Source organism: Gallinula chloropus (assembly GCF_964237585.1).
Source record: "Gallinula chloropus genome assembly, chromosome: 21".
In the NCBI taxonomy this organism is placed as follows: Eukaryota; Metazoa; Chordata; class Aves; order Gruiformes; family Rallidae; genus Gallinula; species Gallinula chloropus.
This window is the reverse complement of record NC_140106.1, coordinates 8,134,748-8,154,415: the sequence shown is the minus strand read 5'-3', so window position 1 is coordinate 8,154,415 and position 19,668 is coordinate 8,134,748. Positions and strand designations below refer to the sequence as shown.

The 19,668-nt window shown below is 46.6% G+C and overlaps 1 protein-coding gene across 1 annotated transcript in view; it reads left to right on the top strand.

The window, feature by feature from the left end:
- Window positions 1-3,814: 3,814 nt before the first annotated feature.
- Window positions 3,815-19,668, top strand: part of PPP2R2A (protein phosphatase 2 regulatory subunit Balpha) — a 34,620-nt gene continuing 18,766 nt past the window's right edge. The window contains exons 1-2 of the mRNA XM_084273804.1: window positions 3,815-3,980; window positions 6,355-6,429. Of these exons, the coding sequence (XP_084129930.1) occupies window positions 3,974-3,980; window positions 6,355-6,429 (82 nt within the window). The 5' untranslated portion in view covers window positions 3,815-3,973. The remainder of the gene's footprint in view (window positions 3,981-6,354; window positions 6,430-19,668) is intronic.

The following is a 19,668-nucleotide window of genomic DNA, read 5'->3' as shown; positions in this document are numbered from 1 at the left end:
TCTGCCAAAATTCAGATGCATGGAACCTGTACAAATTGTGCTTTATTCCATTAAACTAGTCCATTGCAAATTGTTGTTTCAATCATTGTAATTTAGATCTGCTCTAAATAAATGGAGCTGGTTTTAAGCCGGCTCTGCAAACCACTACTGTAATGAATATGGGAAATTCTTTCCAAACCTAATGAGGTTTTCTGTTTGTTTACACCAGGCTGAAGTTAAGAAAAAAAGCCTTAGTAATTTCTGAAAGGAAAAGCTGAGGCTTCCCCTTGTAACAGCAGAGCTTTAATCCAATGAACTTTACACTTTTGAGATGACACAGGCTGGTTGTTTACCAGAATTAGTGATCTTTCATTGCATAAGTTTGCTCAGTGATGGATACTTTGGGGCAATCAGTTATAGAACCATTAGATACTACAGTTACGCTGTTTTGTTTGGGAAATGGCTCTCTAGAAAATTACTGCCAGCTGCAAAGTGAACTGAAAGTTATGTACCATCCTGTTCTGCTTTTTATTGTTGTTAACCCTGCAACTGAAGTGCCTGGATCCCAGGGAGGACATTTCATGCCTCTGAGTAGTCACACTGTTGGTGAAATACTCAGAACTGCTGAGAGCTTTCATTTCAATTTTCCCCTTTCCAAAACTAAGGCCCAGTGACTTCAGTGGCGCTGCTCCAGTGAAGTAGGGAGCTGTATATACTGTTCAAGTTCAGGGTAGTGAGGCTGGAACTGGAGCTGCTCAGGCCTTTGGTGAACCTTGGCTTTAGCAGAAAATCTCAGGCTGCTGGCAGTTGAGATTCTACAGTGGGGACCTGGTTAAGATGATCTCAGGTGAGTGAAGCCTGACTGTTGGGAAAAGCAAGTGGAAGTTCCTCATGCCCACAGGCAGCTCCTGGCTGAGCAGCTGGCACCCTGTGGATAGCATCAAGGGCCTGCCTGCTCCAGCGAGGCTGGCTGGGGCTGTGAGTCTCCTTGAACTCATTTCAGAACCAGGGTCTGTTTGACTTCTTAACATGAACTTCCGTGTGGCAGCATTAAGATGTGACTCAGCACTGTTTTGATAATTGTTGTTAATTATGTGAAATTAACAATGGGGAAACACGGGGTGAGTATTAGCAAACATTATCTAGGAGCAAAGGCTGTTAGGCTCTGAAGCGCTCTCCCAAAAAGCAGTGGAAGCCTCTTGCTGAGACACTTTAAGCTAGACAGAGTGAAGTACAGAAGAGCACACTGTAGGGAATTACTTTGTCCTGATGTTAACCTGCACATGACCTCAGATGGCTCAGCTATTACCAAATTCCAGTGATAATTACTCCCTTTATTTCTAAACTCAATTCTTGTAAGTCATTATAATCTTGCCTACTGGGAAGCTGAAGCAGATACAAAAAGAGTTGCTGATAGAGTTGTTCTTCAGGGCCTCAGCTGTTTGATCAGTGATCTGACATTAATATATATCTTTTTGTTGGCTGCCAGTCACACTTTCTGCTTTGATTTTTACGTTGTTGTAGCTTCCACAGCTCCTGATTCCAGCTGCTGTGAACTGGTTGCTCTGTATGTAGTTCACTGGCCTTTAACAAATACAACCAGAAGTGCTTTTCTGTGGATCCTTGTCCTATACATCCCTCCCATTTCCTGGAGACATTCTTTAATCTGAGCTGAAGGGGTTGTCTGGAGAGTGAGAATTAGTAATTAAAGCATGATGGGAATAGATAAATGTTCATTAAAGCTTTGTGCTGTTGGTGGCTGCCTATAAATTGAACATACTACAGCTACCATCTCCCCAGAGCATCTGCACAAATCCTCACACTCCACTGAAATCCATGGGGCACAAATCTGTGCTGACAAACTTCAGATCCGAGCTGTGAAATACACTCTGGCTGATTTGCACCAGCCATTCATACGAGTGTGAATACTTGTGTCATCTGAATTAACAAGCAAGTGAACACCCAGGCAAAGGTTGTGATTCCCAAGGTGTCTTACTAATTACCCTGGCTGTGATTTACTGTTAATTATTTATTATACTTCATTCTATTCTGTAGCTCAGTTAGCTCAAAACAAAAACCTGAGATGTTGGAGTTGTGATCCATCCTTCTGGCACTGTGATAGTCAATCTTTTCTAAGAGGGATTTTGCTTTAATTATGAGGTATGTACTAAAGCTTCATTAATTTATATTATGGAGCTAATTGTAGCTGCTGTTGGTTTTTTGGTGTGGGTTTGGTTTTGGGGTTTCTTTAAGCAACAGCAGTATTTTAAACAATTCTCATTGTGTTATTAGGAGGGCCAGATTCTGCAGTAACTCTCTAGAAGGCAATGGATGAATTGGACTTCACTTGCGAATTTTCCTGGTAAATGACTGCAGAATGATTCTGTTTAAGGTTGAAAATGATGTTTCTAAGGAATCCTGAAACAAGAGAAATGCCAACTTTCTGCTTAATTTGGTATCAACTAAACATGGCTGGAGATTTGTAGAATCCAGCGAGTTTGTTCTCGAGCTCTGGGAAATGTGGGCCTGGGTGTTAGGAGAAGGACCATAACGCTCTAGTGATCCAACAAGAGCCTGCCTTGATGGTGATTGTTTGCAACCTTGCAGTGTGTTTGGTTTTAGGTCTTTGGATTGCTCTCAAAATGGACTAAACGAAGTACTTGATTCCAGATATCCCCAGACTTTGGTGAGGTGGTCTTTAGAATGCCCTGTAGGTGCTGGATTCTCTTTCAGGTGTTACTTTGTTGTTGTTTCCAAGATAGTTTTTATTTGTATGTGCAATCTGTATCCTGGATGTAGATACCTTTGTCCAAAGCGGCCTTAACCTGGGCCAGTTGTGGGGTTTGGGTGTTAACCCTCAAACACCCGGTGCCTGGCTGTGTTTGTGTTCAGAGGTGCCCACCTGCCCCAGCCCCATGTTTTGTGCTGTACTGACTGGCAGGTCTTCGATTTCAGAAAAGCCTCTTGGGTGGTTTGAGCAGGAAATGTGGATTTAAGTGTACGTGGTGTCTCGTGAGCCTGGGTTCTGGCAGGCTGGGAGTTGTGGCAGCGCGGGGTTTGCACGATGAGCTCCGGAGCCTCAAAGCCAAGTCCAGATCAGCTTCACCCGGCTTGCGAAGTAAACACCTTCCACAAGATCTTAAATAGATGGTGCTGAGTCAATTACCCGAGTCCTGTACACTAACTACAGCTGAGACTTGAACTGGCAGCCAGCGAGCTGCAACGGAGCCTTCCTCCTCTGGCAGGAGCTATGCCAGGCCCGGCTCGCCGAGAAGTCGTTCCTTGCAGCCCTCGCTGGCTGCCAGCGCGGAAGGGGGATGCGGGCTGGAGCCGGCGCGGAAGCATGGCTGGCGTACAGGGCACAGCGTGAGCGCGGCGCTGCGCGCTCGGCTTCTCCAGGGAACCCGGAGCCCGAGACGCAGGCGCTATGGAGAGCGTCCAGGAGACAGGCTATGCGGCTGCTGCCTGAGGAAATGGCAGGAGAAGGAAGCGAGGGGCGGGAAGAGCGACCCGAAGCCCGGCCCCAAAGCCGGCCGCCGCCCAGCAGGAGGGGGCTCGGGGACGGAGCCGGGCACCGAGAGCCCGCCAGGCCCCTCGCGGGAGACCTTCCCTGCCAGGGACGGGCCGCCACAACGGCCCGGCCGCGGAGAGCTGCCGTGGAGGGTTGGGCCGGGCCGGGCCGGCCCTACGGGGTGGGGGGGGGGCGGCGAGGACCCTTGTCGCGCCGCCCCGCCCTCTCCGAGCACCGCCCCACCCGCCCCCCGCCGGGTGACGTCACCCCCAGCTCGGCCGGCGCCATTTTGAAAGTGGAGCGTTCGGGGGGGGGCCGGAGCGAGGCGCGGAGCGGGGGCAGCCCCAGGAGCGGAGCCGGCCGCACCCCCGCCGCCATCCGCCGCCATCCGCCCCCCGCCGCCGCGCCCCGCCCGGCACCGGCGGCCCCGCCGCGCAGCGCCGAGACCGCCCGACCCGCCGCGGCCGCTATCGCGAGCCCAACATGGCAGGTAAGGGGAGGCTGCCCCCGCGGGGGCACCGGCCCCTGACGCCGCCGCCGGGCGGGGGGCGCAGGTGGGGCTGCGGCAGAGGCCTGGCGGCGGGGCGGCCGGCCGGGGGCGGCGGGCGGCGCCGCCTCCCTGCCCGGCTGGCTGGGCTTTGCGCCCCTGCTCGCGGAACGCCTCGCCGCCCGCCTCTGCCGAGCCGCCGGTGCCGGCGGCCCCTGCCCGCCTCGCCCCCCGGCCCCGCTCCGCCCGCGCCCTACCGGATTTGATTAATTTGCTTTCTCCCCGTTCTGGGAAATCGCGCTCCCCTCCCACCCGCCGCCCTTCCTCCTTCTTCCCTCCCTCCTGCATCGGGAGGGGGGGATAACGCGAGCCCGGGCGCAGCCAGGTGCAGGGGCGGCCGAGGGGCAGCGCTCCGTGTGGAAGTTGGGCGTGCTGTGCCGGCCCCTCGCCCTGTGCCCCTTCCCCCGCAGCCGCTGTACGTGCCCGTCTGTTGCGTTGGCTTCTCAGGTGGAGTTGGCGAGGGCAGCGCGGAGAGGTGGCTGGGTGCAGACGTGCCTGTGTCGGGGGTACAGCTGCTCCCTTCTGCAGGGCGCAGCTCCCAGGCACCTGCGAACGAGAGTGGAACTGGGTGTAATTCAATCGTACGGGGCTTACTGAGTGTTCTTTCTCATTCCCCGCTGTGCTCGCTCCCCATTTTGCACCCCGAAGCGCTCTCGGTGGGCTGGCAGCGTGTGTGCACAAGGTGTTTCTTCCTTCTTACTTTTCCTCGCGATTTCTAAATTTGGAAATAGATTCATCCCCCTCCTCTGCAAGTGAATTGTCTGTTCAGCGCTTGGCGTTCAGAGGAGCGAGCAGCAGAGGCTGTATTAGGCTTGTGCTTTCCCTTTTCCCTCTACACCATATGCCCATGCTCCACCCTCTTCTTTTTGTTTTAGTGGTGGTGGGGGGGTGTTGGAAAGTGCCAACTTGGTTCAAGTAAATTGTATGAAAAATAGAATTTTAGCTTGAAGTAGGAAGAGGAGTGATTTCTCTTGCAAGCTGTGCCTGTTCAGTGCCTCTGTGGTGCCAGCTGCTAGATGAGAAATGAAGAGGCTGGAGGGAGAAAGTGGGTTGTACGAGTTGTGGGGAAGGGTAGAGCTGCGTGTGGCAAACCTGCCCAGTGTATCTGCAAAAAGCCTTTTGACATCTCTTGCATAGATGGCTGCTTGTGCTTGTCTCCACCTTGTCAGGTTGTGTAGCTTGGATGTCTGTAATCCTTCAGAAAAGAAACCCAGGCAAGCAAAAAAAACCCGTGGACTGTATTCCAGCCCTTTTCTTGCCATTCTGAGCCACTTGGTCTCTTTTGGAAAGACGATTGTGGGGCGTCAGACTGCCCCATCTCTGACGTTTTGCCCCCCTTAACTTAGTGCAGGAGAGAGAAGTCTCCTCTCTATTCTTTGTTATCCCAAAAAGCCGTGGCAGCCCTCTGGATTAACGTGTAAATGCCATCTGTTGCTCCGCCTGTTTGAATTGTGTGGAGGAAAAGTTCCATTCTGACAGAGGCTCTCAGCAAAACAAACAGAAGAAAAGGCAAGCCCATTGGAGCCTCTTCCTGCACGGGCTCAGCCCTGCAGTGATTTGCTCGGGACGGAAGGCACAGGCGATGGGTGGTGGTGCGCTGTGTGTGCTGGTGGCAGGGTTCAAATGAATCACCGCCTTCCGCCGAGCCAGGAATGTTCCTCAAGTTTTCTCTTCGATCCGTTTTCTATGGTAGTAGAACTTGTTAGCGTCGGATTGCTTGTGTGCTGTTCTGCTGGGGCTTGCTGCTTTTTCCTTCTAAAGGCTGATAATCGCTTTCCTTCTGTGGAGAGACTCAAACTGTGGTAACATCTTTGCTCTTTAGCCTTCAGTGCCTACGCTCAGTGTTCTTGTTTTGGGGGGGTGGAGGGGAGATGTGCGTGATTGGTTTGTACTGAACGAGGGGCTGGGGTCTGCCACACATCCCAGCCTTTCCTGACAGTTGCTGTTTGGGGTGTTGGTGTGTGTTTGTAAAGGGTTCTGACTTCTCCAGCAGGAGGAAGCTGGGTGTGAAGGGGGTGTTGGTGCGCTCCCATCTTACGCGTGCGGCTGAAGTTGGGGCTGGCAGCAGCACTCGGTCCAGAGGGGTTGGGTGATGGAGGCTCGTCTCCCTCCTCTGCTGCCTGTGCTCACGGTGTCCTGGGCACGGCACGGATGGCAAAACAATCTCTGCGAAGGGAAGAGGTGGGGAGGGGCGGGTTGGGACTGGCACAGCACTGCTGGGGAAGTGGGCGTGGGCCGTGCCTGGGGCTTCCAGTGGGGACTATTGTGTGTGCTGGTGGTGCCGGGGGGGTCTCACGCTCTCCATTGTGTTTTTTAGGAGCTGGAGGAGGAAATGACATTCAGTGGTGTTTTTCTCAGGTGAAAGGCGCTGTAGACGATGATGTAGCAGAAGGTAAGAGCAATGTTTTTTTAGTGAATGCTTTCTGACTTTAGTTACTCCCTACGCAGGGAGACATGAATGTGATGGTCCTAAAATAGCTCAGCGTTGCCCTGTGCAGTGTGAGCAAAGCAAGCAGGCATTTCATGTGCTCTCATACCCAGGTTCAGGATTAAACTATGGTTGGAGAGTACTGTTCAGCCTGCTCTTAGGAAGAGCTGAATTCAGGCTGCTTAAATATTTTGCTGGAATTGTTTTCCAAGACTGTGAAGCCTTTCCTGCCACTCAGCTTTTGACTTGTGCTTTTTCCTAATCTGCAAAATGGGGAATGTGATACTTGCATTCCACAGGGAGGTGGTGTGAGAATTAATTAATCATGTTTGTACCCTTTGAAGATCTAAGTACTAGATAAAGATCAAGTAAATGCCCCAATCTTTCCTGCTCCTATTAACCAGGAGGGGAAGAAATCTGACTATTTGTGCTTGCTTACTTAAGTAAATGGTGTGTGTGTGTGTGTGTGTTTGAAATCCTACTGGAAATTGCCCCAAACTTTTCTGAGCTGGCAGTGACAATTGTCACCTTCCACTAAGATGGCTGCCTCTGGTGACTGCAGAATATGTGCTCGTGATTTTCTTGTGCTTGGGTTGGGGGTGGTTAGAGGAAGCACACTTTGTGCTGCTCGAGCGCTGTGCTAGACAGCAAAGTTGCTTCTTTGATCTCTTTTTGAGGGAAGTCCCACTGATTCTTCCATTTCTTTGGCCGTGGAGGCTGTTTGCACAACAGGGCCTGGGATGTCACCATTAAAGCTTCATCCTTTGCAAGTGGGTGGCCTTGTCGCCCCTATAGTTTCTGGGGGTTCCTTTTACATGTCTTGGATGCTGTGGCTTACAAACAAGACTAATGTTGTATTTGGAAAAGCGGTAACTACTGTTTCTGTCACTTCCCCATTTGATGTGTGGTTCAAAATAACTTCCAAAGGCCAAAGCCCAGTAACTGGGAACACACACGTGTTATCATAAGTGTAAGTGACTTGGTTTTATTTACGAGGTGCAGCACGTGGCCAGTGATGCGCTTCCAAAGGCTCCTGTCACAAGCTGAGAGATGGCTTTTGGAAACAAGGGAGCTGTCACAATTTTTTTTAAAGCTTAAATTTAAATTCTTTAGGAAGACTATTTTAAAGCTTGGACTCTACTGCTAAGTGTAGTATCATTTTTCCCCGACAAACTTTATATTCTGTAATCTTTAATTACATATCCAACTAAATCTCTGATTAAGTCCGAATATTGAAGGAGTTGTGTGGCAGGTATTTGCAAGTAATTTTTCATTAAAATAAATGTGTTGACATGTGTGTAATAGGAATAAACTCTACAGATGTGTGGTAAAGTGGCTGTTACAGGGGTTTGGAAATGCAGAAGTCGGGAAATAGTCTGTCTGTAACTTCCTTAGCTGCTCTGAAGTATGGTACCTCATGTTAGGAAGATGACTTGCTAGCCTTATGCTTCCTGACAGGTTAGCAGCTGTGCTGAGTGTTGCTGGAGCTGTGGTGGGTGGAGCCCAGGGCAGCTTCCCTCTTGAGTGCATTAACGAGCTTCAGTCTCAGCAAGCCAGTCAGCATGGCTTCCAAACAACTGCAAGAGTGTCTGGGTTTGATTTTATGGGAAGTGTAGCCTTCTGATGTAGTGACCCAATGAGCAAAGAGACGTTTCATTTCACTGTCAGCTAGAGCTGCCTTTGGATGAGCCTTACGGTGCAGAGCCCAGTGCCTCGATGTGCTGCAAGACATCCTGATGTTTAAATGCCTACACCCTGGACAGAGCTCCCAAGCTCGGTGCTATATTTGGGGATAATGAGTTTGTTGAGCTGATTCTCCTCTTCTGTGTGTTCTGCACCCACAATTCATGCTGGATGCCAGAGTCAGAGTGCAACCCAAGTTCTCGTTAGGCTCAGCGATCTCTCCCTGTGACACTGTTGGAAGGGTTAATAACGTATCAGGCCAGTCTCATGTTTGCTTAGTTCTGGCTGTAAGGTTCACTTCAATGAAGCTGAGCCTTTTGTGGTTCTTGAAAAATTGGAACAGCAGCTTGGCATGGTTTTGGTCCTCCTGCAGAATCCCCAGGGACAGGTTGCAGTGGCTCTAAGAGTAGAATGAGGAGCCTTTTTCCCTCCTGCTTTTCTGTCTGCTTGCTTGTGGCAGGCACCCTGGTGAAAGCTAAAGGAATTCCTGCTGTCTGAAACTGAAATGACTGTTTAACTGCTGTGGTCTGCAAGCTAATAAGTGTGGCCTCTGATCCTGTCTGTGACTGAGGACAGTGCTGGTTTGTGTATGGCAGTACCTGGCGTGGGGATTTGGGATTTTGAGTGGCTCTAGAGCTCATGCTCTTGGAATGTTGAAACTTCACTGAGAAGAAACCTGAAAGAAACGGGAGGTTTCACTTTCTATTTTCTTCCTTTTTGTAATAGTGTTGCAACACTTGTTTTGGGAAGCTGGCCTAAGCCAAACAGTGGAAGCCTCAACCAAACAAACTGCCATCTCGGGGTGTTACTTAGTGGAATTGATGCAAAACCAGTGGGCTCTACAATGTTGCCTATGTCACCTGCCAATGGAGGTAACAGGGACTTGAAAAAGCTTGCTAAGAGCCCCAGTACCTGGCTTTGAGTGTATTTGAGGTCAAAGCTGACCTAATAAACTTCACATAATATGTGTAAGCTATAATTCCTTGGATACTTAGGCTAGAATGGCTGTCAATTACTAAGTCAATATTTGGTGGCTTTGATGGCTGAAACATGAACTCTGATATACCTGGGCTTTAATTTTCTGGCTTTCTGAGGACTGTTTGATGGATTTGACAATGTTTCATTTACAGCTAATGAGGGTGGAAGGGAAAGAAGGGGGAAAGCTGCTACTGAAGCTTGAGGAAAGAGGGTGGCAGCGGGTCTGCATCTGGGGCCTGCCTGTGTCCTGCTGTGGCAGAGCTCTTGCTGGAGGAGCAGGGATGTGAGGGGCAGAGAATGCAGCCTCTCTTCTCTTGGTATGTTTGGAATTTATCCTTGGTTGTAAGCTGTGGCCTGGCTCTATCAGATCACAAAGTCAAGCACAGAAATTGGGTTACAAATTGAAACCTGGGTGTCAGCTTCAGATTGGGTCCTTAATTCTACCTGGTGGCAGAAGTGGGCTTTCCTGAGGTTCAGCAGCCCGTTGCATGAGGACAAGGATGTTGAGGTGTGTGTGCTGCCTCTGTTTCTCAAGTAGCTGATTCTTTGCTCCACAGACCTCTTCCTCCCTTCTTAGTTTTAGCCAGTCCTGTGATATATCTGTGTTCAACTTGCTCCGTGTTTGTACCCTGGAGAATCGACAGCCAGGACATTGGATTAGACAGGATGTCTCCTGTGGGAACACGGAGTCATTGTCCCTGGTAGGTTCAGTGATCAGGTTATCAAAGGCATCTGTGCTGCATGGGGTTTTTTCTTCTGTGTCATCTCTGCTTCTGTGTAAGACTGAGTGTCCAAAAACACTTGGGAGCAGACATTGCCACGTTTTCATTACTGTGTTTTCTTGGTGGAAGGTTCCTTTATGGGAATGATTACAGAAAAGGATTACAAAGATCTTCTGCAGTGGTTTCCTTGCTCTGGGATGTGTTTTTACCCCTCTGCTGTTGTGCTCTCCAAGATGTGGCATAATGGCAACTCCAGTTGGAAAAAAACGAAGAATTGTGAGTTTAAACTGTTTCTGAACAGTAGACACTTGCTTAATAGAATGAGTTTGTACTTCAGAACAAATTAAGTCAAATTTGTTTAATTGCTTGGCAGAAGGAAAAGAGTCAAGCTGCTGTATCTAAATGTTCTTTCAAGTGTAATCCAGAGATATGTAGAAGTCTGATAGTCTGGGTCCAAGGCTGGGAGCCAGGAATTTAAATCCTAAGCTTTAACCCTGAGTGATTACCTCTCATCTTTGACAAGTTGTTTAACTATTTCGTGTCTGAATTGTCTCTCAAAGAAGTACTGGAGTTTCTGCTGTGGGTGCTGACTACTGGCCTAGCTTTATAGTGTGATGTTTAACCATTCTGTGCTGCTCTGTTAATAATCTACGATGTGTTTCAGGTTTCCTCTTTTATAGCCAAAACACTGCTGAGGTCTGCTTCAGCTGGTGCATCTGATGAACAGATGAAGTCTCTTACATTTCTGTCTGTAGCCAGCTCGTGTGTGGTTAGAAATGTAAAGGAGATTGGACTTTTGTTCAGGGATGCTTTCTGCACTTGATTCTAGGTGTGTTGTATTTTTCAAGTGTAGTTTCATGTTTATTTTTGGCAGCCTTCAAACTTGCAGAGCAGCTATGGGAACTGTTGCTTCAGTAATGGTAGTTTGTCTTCACTGCACAAAAATAGTTATCTCAGGGTGAGGAAGGCAGAAGCCAGGAGTGAGAACTGCTGTAAAAAGCAGTTGGCCACTGTCTGGAGTTCACCATCTTCTCCTGCCTTACGGAGAAAGTTTTCTCTGTCAACTACTACATGTCTGTAGTAGTAGGTTAGAGCTATTGAGCCTTCTTCAGAAAGCTGGTTAGCTCTGTCCTACCAGACTGTGCCACCAGGAGTAACATTATGGAGGCTTATAAACAACTGACAAACAGTACTTTTTAGATAGAGGGATGTTTCTGGGATGGGTTGGGAAGAAGGGCTTCTACTGAGCTGCGATAACGCCACAGAAAGGTTGGAGTGTCATTGTGGGAGGGAGCTTAATTGTGAGGGCTGTGGTTACACTCTGTGTGCTCACAAGTTATCAGATATGCATAAGGACTAGTAATGTGTTTGGGTTTTAAGGGGTAGTTAAAATACGCTGTAGGCAAATAAAAAGCCTCAAGGTTATAGTCCTGTTCTGTGTTCCTGGTCTGCCTCTGCATTTCAGCTCTTTATCTTCAGCAGTTTGTAGAATGACTGTTTGTATCTAGAGAGAGAAACAGGCTACTGTGTTCTAGGAACTGCTGCTCTAGATGGACTAAAGTGAGCATGTTCAGTGTGAAGTCCCCCAAAACAAAGAGCATTTAGCCAAGGGCTAAATAGTAAGTGGCTGTTCAGCTCCCTGGAAGATACTGGGCACTCTCTTGACATGGCTTTGGTCCCTGGGGCACTTGGGCTTGTCAGTCATGCTGACCACTATTGTTCTATTACTTCTGTAATGTTTTGCTGCTCTTAGAATGGCTTTGGCTTCAATTAAAAATCAGTTGGGACAAGAAGTGAGTGTTTGGTGTCTTAAAGCCAGCAGTTACAGTGGTGGAGCCATCAGACTCCAGCAGCACGAAGGAATGTGACTTGGCTATCAGTACAAGTCCTGATGGGCTGTAGATCTAGATGAGGTTTGTGAAGCTTCATAGCTGTTAATTGTAAAGGTGCTACCTAAACCATGCTGGTTGGGCTGTTTCTGCCCTAGAAATGGGTTTCTGTGGTAGTTGTAGCCTTGTAGAATGTGTTTTGTAAGAACTACAGTGGAGAATAAAACTCCTGATGGATGCCAGGCTGAAGTAAGAATTAAGAGCTGGGTGTTCCTAGCTGTGCTGTCTGCCTTCCCCATCCCCCTCCTGCCCCCCCTCTCTGTTCTCCTCTGACTTGCCTATTTAGGCCATGGCTACATGTTTGGCAGCATTTCTGCTTTAAAGAGGCACTCCTTCCCACTTTGCTGGCACAAGCTTTCCTGTAGCTGCACAATGAACTTGCTTGGGAAGCTGATCCAGCTGAAAAATCCTTAAAATTGTGGTCTTGAGTGGATTATTTTTCATCTGCATTGAACCCTGATCTGGTTCTCAGCCTCCCTGTGTGGTTGTGCCAGCACAGTGTGGAGAGCCAGCGAGTGGCTCAGGAACGTGGGGAACTCTGGCAGAGGGTTGGTTCCTTTATGGGACTGTATGTAAAGGCAAACAAGATGCTGATCTGTAAGTGCTGTGCTGCTTCAGATGGTAGAAGCAACTGATGAAAAGGACTTTAAACTTCTGTGGTTCAAGATACATAAAGTTGAATGTGTGCTTTCTGAACACCAGCCATAGAATCCATCCAGTATCAATACTGTGACAGTGATGTGAGACTGAACCAAGCAGCTGGCCGAACAGAAGAGCTGGAGGTTTGGGCAGTAATGCCTGACAGAGCTGCTGCATCCTTGGTGATCTGTGCTGCTCTTGAGAACAAATGGACCTGCAGGTTTTCCCTGGGTTCTGTTGCAGCTGGATGGGATCCCTGGTCCGAAGGCTCTGTGGCTGTGGGGACACTGGAGGGGTGAGGAGGTGCTTCTGTCCTTCCTGTGCAGCAAAGTGGTACAGGTGAAATGGGTTTTCTTCTTCACTGTCCACACAAGCAGCGTGTGGCAGTGAGGTTTGTTTAGCTTTGTTGGTAGCTGTTAGCAAAAGGAGCTGTGTCAATATGTGTTCATGTAATAAATAATACAGTTGAGTTCTTGGAAGCTGTTGCAGGAAAGGATGCTGCTTAATTGGGACATGGATTACTTACTGATTGCTTTTGTAAAGCACTTTGAAAAGACAATCTGGGAAATGATAATCTGCTTGTATCGTGTCTTACCACTCTTAATATGATTTAAAAAATTAGTCCCTTGTTTGGGGTTTTGACTTCACCCAAACTAATGCATTGTCTCACACTTAGATGCTGTAGAATTAGGCTTCCTGGGTTTTAGATGCTGTTTAAGTGTGTGTACCATTAAATCTGCCGTGTACTATACCTCCTGTAGTAAAAACATCAGTTATTGGTGGTACCAAATTAAGGCTGAGTCTTTCCTCTTTAGGAAACATTGTGCTCCCAAAGCAATTTCATGAACATAAGATGCTTTTATAACTGCCTTAAGGGTATTTTCCAGACCTCTTTTCATATTTTCAATGCCCTCTAATATGCATTGCTGTCACTGTGTCGACAGTTGTTCTAGTGTAGAGCAAAAAGTTATCAGAATGAGTCAGTGTTCAGTAATTATGGGAAGCTGAGGTTTCTCCTAAAACAAAAAATGATTGAAAGGAAGATTTTTGAAATGACTGAAGAGTCCTGGCACAGGTAGGCACTTGTGTTGTGAATAGACATAATGGTTACCAGTTCTCTGTGGAAAGGATGAGAGTGCAGGAAGCATGATATTTGATCCAAACCAAGTTAGAATTGTCTCAAGAAGCAGCAGTGGGTCTTAGAGTGGAGATAACTACATCTGGACAGTTCTTTAGATTTTAAACTCCAGTGGATACATGTAATTATAGCTTTGTTATACTGCTTTATCACCCAGTTACCTCTTAAAGCATGTGCTAGCAACGTGCTGCTGCTGTAGGGTTGGTGTGCAGGTAAAATGGGAATGGAAAGGACGTTGTCCTCCTTTTATGCTGCTGTGTGAGTCCTCATGAAAAAGAGGGAAGCCTGAGAAGGTGTCTGGTCTTAAGAGGTGAAGTTCTGATGCTTCCTATGTGTGTGCACTTGGTAATGATTTTATCCATCAGGGCTTCCTTCACTGAACATACTGTGTCTTGCTTGTGGCACTGCTGTAGGACACTGCTCTGGGAAGCAGGTAGTGGTACGTCATGGTGGTCTTGCCTTTTCTGTGGCTGGAAGGCTTGGGGGGGTTCCATTTGTCTTTGAATGCAGCCTATCCAGACATCAGGTAGGGGATTGCTGCTGGGAGTTGATAACAGACCTGAAAATAACCATTTGGGGCTTCTGTGCATCACTAATTCGGTCACAGGAACTGAAGTGGCTGCAAGCTTCTATCTTCTAACTTAGGCTTTTGTTGAGCAGTGGAGGAGAAATTATTAATTTGGTCAGCTATTCTTTATAAAAGTGTATTTTCCTCTTAGCTATCCACAAGTGATAGCACCATTAAGAAAACCAGCATATTTAGGTCACATGTTAAACCCCTCAGGCAGTTACACTTGCATCTAATTTTGGAGGAACATTTTAGGGTCAGGAAAAGAGGAGGCTTTAAAAGAGTTGTGTTACAGGAAGATTGATTTCTCAGATACATATGATGCATGCTGTGCAGGAATGTTTCTCTTTGCATTTTCAATTGCAGTTCTTAAATCCATGCTCTGGGAATAATGCAGCCTCCACACGGGCTCAATTGGCACTCTTGGGTTTGAGAAGTTGAGAAGATGCTTCCTTCTGTTGAGGAACACTTAGATAATTATGACTTCAGACTGTATTTTATTTAAAATTTGGAGTAAGTTTTAACATTTGAGTGTCTGTTAAATGCTACTAGCTGTGTCTTCCTTCTCCCTGATAAATATGAAAAGTATTCCTGGGACCATTTATTGATCCTTAAAAGCAGTGATTTCAGCTGGTCTTTGTCCTGTCTGTAGGAGGTTAAAAAATGATTTGCAGAAATTAGGACAAGTCTGTGTTGCTTTGTGGTGCTTCTAAATGGATTCTGAAGCATTTTTTTCAGGTAACTTAAATTGTGAAGTAGATTGGTCCAGTAGACAAGAACTGCAAGCTTCAACTCATTAATATATGATGATTCTCAGACAGTTGCTTGAGGGTTCCTGGACTTTTTTCCAAAGGGATTACCTAACAAACACCTAACTTCTCAGGTACTGTTCTTGGTGCATAGTATAAGGATTAATTTACAGAAATAGTTGAGAACAGAATACAGAGAACACTTAAACAAAAAAGAACCACTTGGGGATTCCACACATCAGGTTTTTGGCTCCCTGGAGCTCGTAGGTTCTTTTCTGTGATTTGACCTGAAGAAGCTCATACCAACCTGGGAAAAACAGACATCTACTTGTTTCTGTAGCATTTTCATCTCTCTGCAAGTCCAGGGAAGTATGATCTAAATTGCTGTCTACAACTCTGCTGCTAGGTGATGTCTGCCCTGTGCCCAGTGTGCTGTGCACAGGTTGTTAAGCGTGCACATGGCTGGAAGTGGTGACACGACCCAGTGGTTGCATCCTGTCTGGGAGCACTTCTGTCCTGGTCTTATTTAGAAGAAATCATCTAGAGAGGCTGGTGTACACAGCCCTCTTTGGACTTGTAAGCTCATTGATGTAGATGTTGAAATGCTTTTTCCAGAAGTTTTACCATTATGAAATATTCCACTGAAGTTGTTTGGCACTTTCCCATTCATGTTTTTCCTACCAGTGCCTTTTGACTGAGGCTCCAGTTTCTTACAAAGGTGTTCTTATGATTTTACTTTTTCCCTAGTTCATAGTTTAGACTTAAGTTTAATTATGGGAGGGGATGTTGGTGGGGTGCTTTGCTTTCCCTACTTGTGACACCACAGTGCCTCTACCCCAAAGTGAAGGGCCAGGAATTCTAAAAGCTGTTGCAAAGAACCTGGATCCTTTCATGGCAGTAATGCTACTAAATTCTCTATCTTGTTTTCAGCTGCTATGCAAATCTGTCAAAATCCAAAGGAAAGGTCTTAATAGCTTAAGATCTATAGGTATGGAAAATGAGAGGTGTAAAATAATTAACTTAAAGGTCAATTTTTTGTTTAATTAATAGAGGATCTATATGAGATGTCACAAATAAAAGTACCTGTGTCTGCCTTAGGGTTGTCAAGATTTGTAGGTCACGTTTTGCATCGGAGAAGTGAGTGTGGAGAATCTCTGACAGTCCAGGCCAGAACCTAGTACTGGCCTGTTGAATAAATTATTTAATTTTTAAAGAAGCTGAGGCATGTATTCTGGGGCCAGAATAGCAACATAGGAGAGTGCTTGCCAAGTGGGGGGAGAAACCCCAGACAATGGCAAAGGGAAGTTTCCCAGTGCCACTACAAATGCAGCAAGTGTTAAAATGAACTGATGAAGTAGTTCAATACCCATAATGGGTGAAGTAATCAGAAATTTTTATTCCATGGCTGCTTAACAGTCAGAACTGTGTATTCATCACTGCTGGAAACTTCAGTTGTACTTGTGACCTTCACGGGCGCTGTGCTCTCGGGCCAGCTGCCTGGCATCCAGTTGGTGAGCATGCCTCCCTCCCTGCCTTCCCCTTGGGTAGGTAAGAGGGATTTTTTTTTTTTTGCTTTCATTTTCCTTCCTTAGAAGGAGGCACTCTACATGTTGTCTGGTGGACAATGGTCTGTTGCGTTCTACACGTGAAGGTTAAAAGCCTTGGACAATTTTGGCCTTAGCTTTTGCACCTGAAATACAAGCTGTGGACAGAGGATGCATGAGAAGAGCCTGAAGCAGCAGGATAGTTTCTGGGGGTTGTTTTTAATACTGCAGCAGAAATGCACACCAGGTCACAGAATTCTGGAAGCTGGTTTTGAAAGGGGTTGCCAAACTTGGGTGTTATTTCTGAAAGACAGTTCCTGATTGTTAACTTGCAGTGTGTGTGTTGGAATGGCTTCAGCAGGAAGAGAAGATCGAGGTATTCCAGGGCTCTTGGTGGCCTTCTCAGTGAGAAACCAAGGAAGGCATGGCCTGGAGGCTTCTGTGTGCATGCACAACAATAGCACAGTGTGTTATTTCCCAATATATTGTTATTTGCAAACAGAAAGCCAACCGCTGGCTGCTCCGTGCTGTGGAGCCCATTGAAATTCTGGCTGTGACTCCAGCAGAGATTTTTCCATAAATAGCTCTGTGCTACTTCAGAACACAAACAGGCCCCTGAACAGATCTGAAGGAAGGTCTTCTGAGGGGACTGCTCAGCCAGTTCTTATACCTGCACTTCGGTGTGGGCACCACGGTGTGTGTGAGGAATGTTTCTCTGGGTTGAGTGGGGGGGCTGTCAGCAGGAATGGAGAAGTAAATACTGATTCAAATGAGCTTCAAGGACTTGTAAATCACCTGGCTTGAGCATAGGGGGGAAAAGGATAATAAAAATGAACAGATTTAAGCAGAAGTAGGGATGTTATCCTTTTAGTATTGAAGCTGGGGCGGATATTTCTTGGTTTAAATAAGTCATTAGGTAATCACGTTAGACTTTAGGTAACAAATAAATACAACTTGAAGTAGAAATGATCTAGTCTTTCAATGAACAGACATCCAAATTGAAACCATTCTTAAAATTTTTACTGGTGAGAGGTTTGGTTCTGTGAATTAATACACAGCTACTTTGGTAGTGCAGATTTTCCAGTGCTATGTAGATGAACATCCTCCTGTATAAATAATACAGGGGCAGCGCTGGTGTAGATGTGTTCAGTTAGAATGGGTGTAAGTTATCTTGTGTAAGGTAGTTTGTAATCTTGAGGAGAAGCTTGTAAACATTCTGTGAATTAGAAGAATGGAGCAGATGCTTCTGATTTGCCCAGTTCATGGGGCTGGTTTTCTGACTGTCCTCTTGCTATTAAATATATTTATATTAACAAAGCAAAAACCCCCTTTTAAAAGGAATCAAAGATAATGGAAGTAACATGGGCAGTTGTAAGATTTGTGCTGTGAGTGGTAGGCTCTTCAGTGTCCTCCTCAGCCCCTGGTTATCAGACAAATGTGTTTATCAGCTGTCACAACAGAGTGAGGATGGGATCACAGAGAAACATGCCTGGCAGGATCTTGGGAGCTTGTTAGGGTGTTTTCTAAATGCAAATACCTGTACCTATAGCTTCTGTTAGGTGCTTATAAAAATGAACCTTCATGCTCCAGGCTCAGGAGCATGGGTCTGAGTTTACCTACCCACAGCTTGGAATTACTGGGCTTCATGAGGTCTGAAATGGCCTGAGAAGGAGCATCTGCCCTTCTGTGGGGACTGGTGTGGGAATCAGCCCCGCTGCCCACACAGGCAGGCAGGCTGTGCTGTCAGCTGGGTGTAACCTAGCAGGAAGAACAGCTTAACTGCTGACACGGGGGTTCTTTTTTTAAGGCCTGGATGGTATTTCTGAACTTGTAGAGATTTCTTTTTTATAAAGAGCATTCTCTCTCATTCCTCCCAGGCCTACTGAGAACAGTTCCCTTAGAAAATGGAGGTAATAACAGCTAGGCCATGCAGTAAAGCTTCTGCTGCAAGGGATAATTAGAGAGTTTTTGGAAAATGGATGCATTTCTAATATGTTTACAGCAATGGGAAGAAATAAAGCTTCAATAAAGCTTAGTCCAATACTTCTAATGCATTTTTGGGAATCCTTGTACTATGTGTAACCTGGATTTCACACGGTATCTCATGAGGATTATGGGGCACTTCTTTGGGATTTATACATAACATTTACAGGAGTGTGTAATACTATGACTTAGCTCTAAAAATACAGGTTTTCCAGCTTGTGGGGGAGTTCTGGTTTCCTGCATCTTCCCTCTACATGTGGTCAGTAGGGAAGGTTTTCAGAGAGGTCAGAAGCGGCAGCGCAGTTCCCCTCTGAAGGGAGCCTGTGTAATTTCTCTCTTCCAGCATAGAGTTTATTCTGGAAAATCAGTAAACCTGAACTCTGGTCCTCAGCAGTGCTAAGGTTGAGATGTCACTTTCTTGGAAATGAGGTATTTTGCTGTAGCTTTAGAGGTGACACCTTGTACAGTAAAGCTCTGCAGGCAGACAGTGTGTTGGAAGGAGTCATGTTCCAGACAAGTGCTGTATCAGAGCAGAAATGATAAAATCTAGTGTTTAGAATCCTTTTTGTCTCTGTTGTCTCTCAGTAAATCCCTCAGTTCTGTGAGTGATGGTGACAGAGCATTCAGGCACCTAAGGGGGGGGATCTTGGATGAAGCGTTGTGGGCATGAAGTTAGTCCTACTGGAGTTAATTTGGTCCCCTGTAATTAGATATGTGTGGTCTCTATGTGGTGGTACAAAGGACCAAAATGATGAGTAACTGCCCAACTGAATTCTACACAATACAGATTGAACTTAACCCTCATGTCAGCTCTGTCTAGGAGAACAGTGTAGGCTCTTCCCCTTTCCCCACCTGAAAACAGGTTGGAAGCTTCTGGCAGCTGAGTTTTGTGATGATCAGGATGCTGAACCCCTCTGATGGCTTTCACATTGAACAGCTGGCTGCAGCTTAAAAAGCTGAGATGTTTGGCTTGCTATGGATATATTCTTGTTTAAAAAGCAGAGCAGTTCTGCCATTTGGAGTGAGTGGTGCTCGTGGGCAGAGGAGGTTTGTTGCTGTTCAGTTATTATATAGTATCACAGTGGCTGCAGAGAACGGACTCAAGGAGCAGCTGTGACCTTTAACTACTCAAATAAATGTCGTAGCTCCACAACCTGTGAGATTATTCACCCTCCTTTCTAAGGTTATTTAAGATGGGCACCAGGAGTGGTCTGGACTTCTGCCACTTATGGCTCTTATGTTTATGATATTAATAAACTGGTGTCAAATGTCCTGGGAACGGGTGATGCAGGTTGAAAGACCTTTGTTTC